We start from the raw sequence: 11,274 nt of genomic DNA, 5'->3' as shown, positions 1-11,274 counted from the left end.
CAGAAATGTCAACGAAGAAGTTGTACAATCATATGCTCCGACAACAATATCAAGCCCCTAACATCATGAAGACGGCGCTGATTCTTAACTGGTAGGTACCGTGTCTGGAGGAATGCATCGAATCGTGCAGATCCAGAAACACCTCGGGACACACGGTACCGGGTAATGCATGATAAAATACCCACAAATAATCAGCTACAACGCATACATATGAAAGAAAGCGATTTGTGCACGTTATCTAGGAACTGTCGTGATATCATACATCACAGACTTGCTCAGTGTGAAGTCGTCCAAAAGGCATTTAGAAAATTTAGGGGGCTATTACAAACCGTTATAAATCAGTCAGACGTCTACATTGCATCAGACTGGCTAATCCGTCCAACCTTCAGTTTGAGGCCATCTGAACCGAACAGTGTAGTAGTGCTAGTACTAGGGTGTAATGTGCACAGCGTGTTACACACTAAATGTCCTGGTAGTGAAGAAGATATCTTCTCGGATATGAGTGTCTGGATACGGAGAGGTCTTACTTGTCCGATGAAGAGGAAGTGCCTCGGGAAATATGCCAGTAAACTGGCTGGCCTATGTTAACCAAGTGCAGTGTGGCTCCCCAAAATGAGCGCTCTGACATACGGTGTGAACGTGAAAATCGAATGGATGAAAGGAACAGTGAATCTATTGAATGTGCTTAATTTGTTTGAAATTAGTGTGGAACTTTAAAACAAAATGTTTTGATATATTTTGTTGCTAGTTGCTTTACGTCGCGCCGACACAGATAGGTCTTATGGCGACGATGGGACAGGGAAGGGCTGGGAGTGGGAAGGAAGCGGTCGTGGCCTTAATTAAGGTACAGCCCCAGCATTTGCCTGGTGTGAAAATGGGAAACCACGGAAAACAATTTTCAGGGCTGCCGACAGTGGGGTTCGAACCTACTATCTCCCGAATACTGGATACTGGCCGCACTTAAGCGACTGCAGCTATCGAGCTCGGTTTTTGATTTATTCTGGTTAGTTATTGTTCAATTACTAATTTGTTGTTTGTCAATTTGGAATATAAATATTTTTTTAAGTTCCAAAAACTGCAAAAAACCCACACAGTATCATATTATATTTCGTTCACGAACTTCAGGCAACGGGAAGTTGCAAAGATGGTTTTGATTGTGTTTTTCTTTCTTCCTTTTCTGTGTTCATTTTGTTAAGCGGTTGGAATTTATTATCTATGTATTAACTGTTTTTTGTAAATAAATCATACCGGACGAGTTGGCCATACGGTTAGGGGCGCGCGGCTGTTAGCTTTCATCCGGGAGATAGTGGGTTCGAATCCTACTGTCGGCAGCCTTGAAGATTGTTTTCCGTTGTTTCCCATTTTCACACCAGGCAAATGCTGGGGTTGTACCTTAATTAAGGCCATGACCGATTCCTTCCAACTCCTGGGCCTTTCTTATCCCATCGTTGCCATAAAACCTATCTGCGTCGGTGCGACGTAAAGCCACTAGAAAATAAATAATCAGTTAAAAAGTGTTAAGCACATTGAGATTCAGATATGTAGCCTATACATATAGACGTACGATGCATTATAGATTGTCTTACAGAAAATTATACTTTCATCTAGTCTTCATTATTTTTAACAGTAATGCACTAACCGACTCGTCACAATAACTTGCTAGATGTATTCCTTGTTAAACCATAGGAAATTGTTGATAAAACTGAGGTAATTGAAGGAATATGTGACCATAAGGCTCTAATAATGGATGTAGGACTCGTACCAAAAATGCTTAATAAGAGGATCACACCACGACAAGAAATTATACAGAAAACTAAAGTTGATGAATTTGGGACTTACCTTAAATCACAATTCAGTTGTTGGATAAGTGAAGGGAGTAATGTGGATACGCTTTGGGCTAAATTTAAAGGAATCATTTGGGAAGGAGAGAAGAGATTTGTACATATTAAGAAATGTGAAATGACCTCAGACCCTGTTTATTATACAAGGGAAATAAGAAAATTAAAAAGAAAATGTAGAAGAGTAAACAGGAAAATCACAGAGGGTAGGGAGAGTAGAGAAACTAGAAAACATCTAATGAGGGAACTGAATAGAGTGAAAAAGGAAGCAAAAGACAATTATATGAATGGCATACTTCAAGAGGGTAATGACCACAAAGGGAAATGGAAAAATCTGTATTCATATATTAGGAATCAAAAAGGAAAAGGAATCCAAATTCCTACAATGATGGGAGAAGGGGGTGAACACTACTTAACAGATACTGAGAAAACAAATCTATTTAGTGGGGAATTCAGAGATTAGTAGAAGATTGTCAGAAGTTGGAAACCGTAACAGAAGATAGAGAGGGAGAGACAGACAGGGAAATAAAAAGCTTGAAGATATTTTCAGAGAAATCCAACTGCTTCAGCAAGGAAAAGCAGCAGGAAGTGATCAAATTACTGGGGAGGTATTAAAGACAATGGGGTGGTACATAGTGCCTTATTTAAAATTTCTGTTCGACTATGTCAGATATAATAGTGTAATACCAAAGGAATGGAATGAATCTATAATAACACCAATTTATAAAGGAAGGGGTGATAAAAGGAAACCAGAGATCTACAGACCACTCAGCCTGACCAGGATAGTTTGTAAAATACTGGAGAGTTTAATAGCAAAGTACATCAGAGGGATATGTGATGATAAAAATTGTTTCATGAGGAGCCAGTATGGATTTAGAAAGAAAGAAATTTTCTTGTGAGGCACAACTGGTGGGATTTCAGCAGGATATATCAGATCAGTTGGATTCAGGAGGCTAGTTGGATTGCATAGCCATAGATCTTTCCAAAGCCTTTGATAGAGTGGAACATGGAATATTATTAAAGGAATTGGAGGGAATAGGATTGGACGTAAAGGCCGGTCTCCACTGATTAACATTTAATACCAACATATTAAATTCAACATGTTACAATTGACATGTATGTTGTGATTATGTCTTCCAATTGACTTTGCATGTTAACTCAGAATGTTGAGGTTAACACTTTTAACATGTTGGCGTGTTTTCCGCTCCAAGTGGAAAACATGTCAAGTCAATTCGTTGTTCGTGAGATGTTGGCACAGCTTCGACAACCTCCATACTGTTTCCATACCAACAGATAGCCTAAACGACGCAAACGACGTGCTTCTCGTGAAGTACGATTATAGTTACAACACTCGTTCTCCTTGTTATAAGCTACAAATAGAGTAGCGCACGAATGCCATTCTCTCTGCACTATACCGGTACTAAAATTTATAGTCAGCAATGGAGTGGAGCAAGGAGATTACTCTGGACTTAAAATGATATAATAGAAAGGCCTTGTTTGTGGGATGTCTCATCAAAGGAATACAGAGATAAAGCGAAGAAAGCCGACAGTTTCCAGGAACTCGAAATTATCTACGATTGTTCCTGCGAGTGCGTCGAAAAAACTAGCGTCCCTGAGCCCTTAGTGCACTCGGGAATTGTAAAAAGTTCAGAAAAGTCGGAAGTCGGGGGCGGGAGTGGACGAAGTTTATACTTCAAAGTAGTTTGCTTTTGAAGCAATGAATAGAATGAGGACATGAAATATGCCTAATAAAACTGCATTTCTAAATCGTAACAAGAAGCAATAGTGACAATAACAAAGGTCAAATCCTCTTCATGTTTTTTTTCTTTTTGCTAGTAGCTTTACGTCGCACCGACACAGATAGGTCTTATGGCGACGATGAAGTAGGAAAGGCCTAGGATTTGGAAGGAAGCGACCGTGGCCTTAATTAATGTACAGCCCCAGCAATTGCCTGGTGTGAAAATTGGAAACCGCGGACAGCCATCTACAGGGCTACCGGCAGTGGGATTCGAACTTACTATCTCCCGGATGCAAGTAACAGCCGCGCACCCCTAACCGCACGGCCAACTCGCCCAGTAATCCTCTCCATCTGAGTCCATTGTCCTTGTTTCGTAATATTAGACACTACCTAAATGTATTACAACAAATTGATATAATGAACTACCTGTGTATAGACAAAGGAATTCAAGTTTAACATGTTTATTAAGTGTGGACACAATGTTAAATGAAATAGTATTCAACATTTAACATGTTGATGGTGTCACCAGTTGACATTTAACACTTTTAGGCCCGGTTTCATCAACACATGTTAAATATATACTAACAAGTTGTTAGTTAATACCGAGTTAAAAATTTAACATCTTGTTAGGTCTTGCGTTTCATCAAACTTTTCCTGTGAAATGTTAACTAATCGCCTGTTAACTCCACTAACATTGCGAAGTGGTGTGGATCACGGAGGCAGTGGTACGAACATGCTGTTTTACAGCGCGCTCCGATGCGCTTTTGTTTGAGTACAGCTGTTAAATATGGCGAGTGAAGCAAAGAGGAATCGAAGTTCCAATTTCTCTTCCTTCGAAAAGGAGTTACTAATTGAGTTAGTAAGTAAAAATAGGGAAGTTATTGAGTGCAAACGCACAGATGGCTTAAGAATAAGAGAAAAGGACGAGGCGTGGGAGAAAGTCCGGGAGGGTTTCAATTCTAATCCCAATGTAACCTCCCGGACTGCAAAACAACTTCGCCAGTTTTACATCAATATTAAAAGGCTGGCGAAGAAGGCAAAGGGAGAAGAACGGTTGGAGAGATTCAAAACAGGAGGTGGCCCCTACACTCCAACTGCAACCAAAATAGACGAAAGGGTTCTATCCTTGATAGAAGACCAGATAGAGCCCTGCAGTAACGTGTACGACTGTGATGCGGTTTACTACGGTATGTATTGCTTTTATTCATGGAGGACCTCAATAAAAGAGTATGTTACATGTTAATATAAATCAGATGGTAAATGTTAAACACATTTTTGTGTACTGTTGTAGGAGATGCCGAGATAGTGGAAGTTGTGGATGAGGATGAGGATCTTTCAGTTGTGGCAGCTGTACAGGTAATTATAAATTATATCAAATATTATTTTCCATGAACCGTACGTATACGGTACCTTAAAGTGATTGAATGTTAATACATTATACTGAACAAGATGTGCATTGTTCTGTTAGCAGAATGAACCAAGTTTGGTTGCGAGTACACCACCCAAGGCCACTACACACCTTGAGAGCACCAGACTGGATATAATTTCACCACAGGCCACTCCAAAAACTGTAAGTCCATATTTCTTTCTAATGAACTTGAATATGAGGTAATGTTTCGACTAGGCCTTTACTGTAGAATGTGGTTAACGTTTAACTTACGATGATGTGCCATCCAGGGCTGAGCTTAACCTAGACAAGAGGAGACAATTACTTCTTGCAGCATAGCACATGGGGAGACTTTGTGACTGAAGTCTACTGAAATAAATAAGTAAACTAGCATAGTGTCCTCCAACTTATAAAAAGCTCATCACTACTTACTACTACTTCTTTCAGAGGGACAAAATAATGTATTTGTTTGACTCTAAATACAGCTGACCACAAGGGTCCAGAATACCAACAGAATAGAATTTGTTGTGAAAATCTGATATAAGTTTAGGCCTAGGTAACTTTGTCAATTCTAACTATGTGAAGCATTCAAAACAGTTTAAAAATACAATCTGTGATGCAAACTGTTGGAGGACACTATGCTAGTTTACTTATTTATTTCAGTAGACTTCAGTCACAAAGTCTCCCCATATGCTATGCTGCAGGAAGTAAGCTGGAATATCTGGAATCTTTGAATATGAGGAAATGTTTTAACTATGTGCTTAGGCAAACTTGAAGTCAGATTATGCAGGTAGTGCAGTTGAATTTACTGGAATAGCCAGTCTGAAACAAGTGTGGAAATATATAGCTTACTTCCAAACTTGCTTGTTGAGGTTTATCGTGTAAAAGTGTCATTACATTTATTATCTGAGACTGGATGATGTTTTCGAGGGTCGAGTCTCTCCTACGCTCTCATTAACTTGGTGAGAACAGTAACTTGATAACAGGGTATAAGCAATAGGGTAGGCGAACATAGTTCAGTCACTTGCTTTACCTTTAATAGTGCACTGGTGAAAATTAAAACTTGTTTTGAAAGTATAGATAATTTTATGATTTATTACTGCCATAATTTTCATAAAACTTTTCAGACCACATGTACATGTAGCTCGTTGTTTGCTAGGGTCGCACTTAGTTGGTAGGAACTAATATTTTGAGGAAATGTGTGCACAGGTTGTGAGGTGAATAGAATTTTTCAACATTGTTTTCTGTATAGCATAAGTTGTATGTTGAGCAAAACATGGCAAAAAAGGGTTACACTTTGTGTAGATGTGTGTGTATTAATTGGTTCTTAGTGTGCTGGTGTTGTTATTGACATCTGTCTGAATTGAATTCTGGGAGTCATGCAATGGCTGAAATGGCCGCTGATACCATAGGTACAGATTGTCACACAATGTATGATAAGTTGTGAAAGTAATTATATTTCTTGGCATCGCTTTCCTGCCAGTCATTCAAGATTTGCTGGGGTTCATTTTGTTAGGTAGAATTTATGCCCCCAGACCCCTTTGCTTGTCCCGCTCCTATCTTCTTTATAACAAATGATGATGTGCCAGCAGCGCCATGTTCGATCTGTGATCTATCTTCCACATAACACTATCAGAATCGTTACCAACATTTCTAGACGAATGGTGGTAAATTAGACAGACAAACAAAGTCTAAACCCTGATGCCTTGCTTCACTGTGCTTATATGCTGTGAAGAAACCAATAGTGAAAAATTATCTTCACGTCGCAACCTGTACCAAACAGGTGGTAGCATTGTGTGCTGACCTTAGTAAGCTGCTAATAAAAACTTTAAAACTTTCCAGTGTACCGAACACAGACTAGAAAACTTGTAACTTTATACTCAAATGAACACCGTATAGCAGCAGCATACATTTCTATAAGTCTTGGTTTGTGTAATAATTCTACATTTAAAGGAAACAAATACAAAACACATGTTTCATATAAATTCTGAAAGTAGGAACGAGGCAGGGACATCATCTAGGACAAGGTGAATGATTAAGGCTTAACCTGTTGCAATGTACTATCTGCGCACTTTTTAGCGATAGATTTGGGTACAGGTTTGAGGAGTAAGGTGAGAGCGCTTCCGGTTCCGTTAGTACTGCCAACTTAATGGAAATTAAATCTGAATTGAATCGATAATATGATCGATCGATATGAATTTTCTAAACCTTTGTTATTTTAAGCCAACAACTGTGTCACACACACATTATATAACATTTCTCGATGCGAATCTTATTCCTAGAGTGAATTTGATAGTTTGGCTTTGCTGTGTAAATAACAACAGTACTAGTACGTAAAGTGTACGCCAGACGTCGCACAGCGATGCATAAGCGATTCATAGTTTGTGTTTCAAAGATTGCCAGTACGAATCTCGAAGATTGCCGAGGTCGACCGCTTCAGCACTAGGGTGTAAATCTGTCGCTAAAAAGTGCGCAGATAGTACTTTTTATTTCAAAGATTCAGCAGATTTTAGTTCTGACTGAAAATCACTATGACTGTAATTGAATTGAAAAGTTTTCCAAATTGTTACACATGTAATCAGAACAAATTTAAGATTCCCCAAACACATAAAACTATAAAATCAGACTGATAAAACCTAAAGATGGGGAATGGAAAATTATACAAATACAAGGCTTATGAAATTGCTAGGGTAATACCTAGTTTAGAAAAACAAATCAAATAATTCACTGGTTGGCTATGAAATGTTCCTATCTCTTCCATCGTCTGATCAATGGACAGTCCTTTTCATTTCTCTTACTCATCTAAGTGATTCCTCTAGTATGTAACAAATAATGGTGAATTAACATGGCAGCTATCTTGTGTGGCATTTCTTTAACTAACTTACTACTAACTACCCTATTTACACACAATATTAAAATTAACAACACTTTTTTGACAAGGCCACTTCACATAATTTAGGAGTCAAGCTTGCCAAGTCAATCAAAATTATTCAAAATTCTGAACTGGAAAACTTTTAAAAATATCAGATTTCACTCTCATCATCACAGCCTGCTCATTGTTCGATATGTAGCAACATAGTAGCTCTTCTATTTTCAGAATTTTTTCCTCTTTACTTTCCTGTTTATTTAAACAATTTTTACAAAGAAATAGAGACTGATATCATCACTCAACACAAAATAAATTTTACAAATAGAAAAGCAAATAATTGTTTATAAGCTTCATAGGAAGAGAGTCGCTTCTTTGCGTGTTTTTGGTCACTTTTCATACATTGTAGGCCTACTCCTTTTTTTCTGGTATTTTTATAACAAAATTATATATTTTCATGAATGGTTTTCTTTGTTGTTCTCCAGTGGAAACTGCCTTCTGACACACTTATTTACTTACATAATACTTCAAAAAATGTGAAAACTTGTGGATTTCCTCCACGTACTCTTTTTTTCCGCTGCGTCAGTCGCATCCAATTATGAAGAGAATCTAGGGACAATGCTCATCACCTGAAGTCTCTATCGCAACTTAGCACAAATACCTGAAATGCCAGCTTGCACTCATCTTCAGTGAAGATGTAAAAAGGCTCACTTTCGAATTGCTCCTTCTTTACCCCAATGGCACAAAAATAAATTGGAAGAAAAAAATTACAGTGAGCTAGACATTGTCATTTTGCTTCCAACAACTATCCGTTCACAATCATTAGTTCCACTTGTTTATTTCTTTCTCAGTTTCAAATGAAATTTGAATAGGTGCAATAATATTGTAACTATTTAATCATAGACGATAACATCATGACTACAATCATGCTACAAACTGTAGGCATACTTTAGTGGGATCCACTGAGCCCTCTTTTACTGAACATTGAGACCTAGGATATGGATAACCGCAAAGTACAAACTACGAATTGAGACACACGATTATTCATTTTGCGGGGCATGGATTCCCACTTCACAGTGTGTATAAATAAGAAATTCCACGCTCCAACCTCAGACTGCAAGTTTGAATGGTGTGCGGGACCATGTGATAAACACCGTTCTCCAGTATGTAAAAAAAAAAAAAAAAAAAAAAAAATATTTAAATACAGCAAATTTGCAGTGAATGACAGTTTAAAAATTGTAATAATTGTAAGAATATTTCACATGTACATTGTGCGCTTTTCTGTTTAATAATAAAATAACAAATTTCTCACCAAGCAAGTGGTTGTGCGATTAGGGTCGCGCAGCTGTGAGCGTGTGAGATAGTGGGTTCGAACCCCACTGTCGGCAGCCCTGAAAATAGTTTTCCGTGGTTTCCCATTTTCACACCAGGCAAATGCTGGTAAAACCTTAATTAAAGCCATGGACACTTCCTTCTCACTGCTAGCCCTTTCCTATCCCATTATCGCCATAAGACCTATCGTGTCAGTTTAACGGTAAGCAAATTGGAAAAAAGGAATACCCTCAAGTTTTCCCCTTTACACATTAACATATAAAAATAAACCTAAAGCTGAAAATATATACATACAAAATCAAGCACTATGACTTACTACTACTTGTAGTAATTGTATAGGCAACAGTGAACAATAATAACAGCAACATACACAGTTTTCAGGGATTGCTCTGACATGTGGTATTGTGATTCAGATCACTTTCCTTATATTGTGTCTTTTTAGCCACACACTGATTTTAACTTTAATATAATCCTACTGTTCACTTTTCAAAACGCACGTCTTTCGCACAAGACTCGTCTACACCTTGAAACCAGGTCGTATACTGCAGCAGTTCAACGACACATACAGGATATCAGCTGAGACAACTAGTAACTGTTCGTAGACGATAGCCACTTGTCAACACGATAGTAGATTCACAATAGGCACTGGACAAAGAACTCTTACCATTGAACTGGCCTGCAACTAACATACGCTTGTACGGCCATCCACCTTCCCCATCCCATTTATCATGACGAACACAGTGTGGGTAAGGGTTACAACCTGCGCAATACAGACAAGTGTATGGCCTACCTTACACAATATAGTCACCAGTGTCAGAGGTGTTCATTTACCTGTTTTCAGCAATTTCTACTTCTCTTACAATTTTTTTTTTTCTTTTCAGACCAAAGATAAAACCTGCGCAGAAACAAAGCAGTCAACTCGCTCAAACAAGGTCAGTATCTCATTAGCTATTTCACACTGAGAAAGTCAAAAACATTATTGCAGATGTTTTAAGATTTTCCTTCGTCATCTTTGTTCACAGGCCAGTCTTTGTCGGAACAACATTGCTGCACTTGCCGAGAGCAGGACATCTCTCTGCGAAAGAGAAATGAAGTTGATAGAGGAGAAATATAAGCAGGAGATACAGCTTATTGAAATGAGAAAAGAAACCGAGAGGTTGCAACAGGAAGCTTTAAAGGAAAAGCTTCTCTATTTAAAGGAAAAAAGACGGCGAATTGCCAAAGATTGTGATTAATATTGTAAATAACCATTATGTATTCTTATTTATGTTTTTTTATTTTTAAAATAAAAGTTTCATGTGCAGTACTTACAAGCAAAGTGTTGTTGAGCAATTGAATTCCTATACGCTACTGCTGTGTGTTCATTATCAGCTTCAATGGGATGATTTTCCATCCTTTCATTCCTATTTCCCCTTTGCCTTATGTATTGGTATAATGGTAAGTCATCTGGAGGAAGTTCATCTCTAGTCAGCACTGCGATGTTGTGCAACACAGCTGTCGCTACAATAATGGTTAAGGCTGACTGGCATTTGATTCGTAATCCCAGGCTGAGAACAGGAAATCTTCTTTTCCAGACCCCTATCATCCTTTCCACGCAGTTCCGTGTCCTGATATGCGCTATGTTGTAGCGGTTTTGAGGTCTTCCTTCAGGATGTAAGTATGGAGTTAACAGATACTTTCTTAGTGGGTATCCACTATCACCTAACAAAATCCCTTCATTAATTGTCCCCATTTCGAACTGTGCTCTGATGTGGGAGTTATTAAATATTGTACTGTCATGTACAGAACCAGGCCACCTAGCAACTATATCCCTGATTTGGAGGTTAGGGTCACTTATCACCTGAACATTAACAGAGAAATATCCCTTCCGATTACGATATATTTCGGCCCTATTGCCTCCAGGTGATTGGATTCTTACATGTGTGCAATCTATTGCACCTAGAACACCAGGAAAACGACTTGCTTCATAGAAGTCGCGGATAATTTGCTGACGTTCTTCTACTGAAGGGAATGTTACATACCTCCTTCTCATGGATGCTATTGCTGCAGACACTCGACAAACAACTCTACTAACAGTGGCTTTAGAAATTCCAGCATTGTCTCCGACCATTAC

At 38.4% G+C, this 11,274-nt stretch overlaps 1 protein-coding gene across 1 annotated transcript; it reads left to right on the top strand.

The window, feature by feature from the left end:
* The first annotated feature begins 4,363 nt into the window (after positions 1–4,363).
* Positions 4,364–10,464, top strand: LOC137501548 (myb/SANT-like DNA-binding domain-containing protein 3). The gene is made up of 5 exons (XM_068228733.1): positions 4,364–4,763; positions 4,868–4,932; positions 5,045–5,146; positions 10,043–10,093; positions 10,184–10,464. The coding sequence occupies exons 1-5, from the start codon at positions 4,364–4,366 to the stop codon at positions 10,394–10,396; spliced, it is 831 nt and encodes a 276-aa protein (XP_068084834.1). The 3' UTR covers positions 10,397–10,464.
* The last annotated feature ends 810 nt before the right edge of the window (positions 10,465–11,274 follow it).

This window comes from Anabrus simplex, chromosome 7, assembly GCF_040414725.1.
Source record: "Anabrus simplex isolate iqAnaSimp1 chromosome 7, ASM4041472v1, whole genome shotgun sequence".
Classification (NCBI taxonomy): Eukaryota; Metazoa; Arthropoda; class Insecta; order Orthoptera; family Tettigoniidae; genus Anabrus; species Anabrus simplex.
The sequence above is the reverse complement of the archived record's forward strand: the minus strand, read 5'-3'. Positions and strand labels throughout refer to the sequence as shown.

Coding starts and splice junctions, on each gene's coding strand:
- LOC137501548 (XM_068228733.1), top strand. CDS start 4,364: ATGGCGAGTGAAGCAAAGAGGAATCGAAGTTCCAATTTCTCTTCCTTC. Junction 4,933..5,044: donor CAGTTGTGGCAGCTGTACAG/GTAATTATAAAT, acceptor TTGTTCTGTTAG/CAGAATGAACCAAGTTTGGT. Junction 10,094..10,183: donor AGTCAACTCGCTCAAACAAG/GTCAGTATCTCA, acceptor CTTTGTTCACAG/GCCAGTCTTTGTCGGAACAA.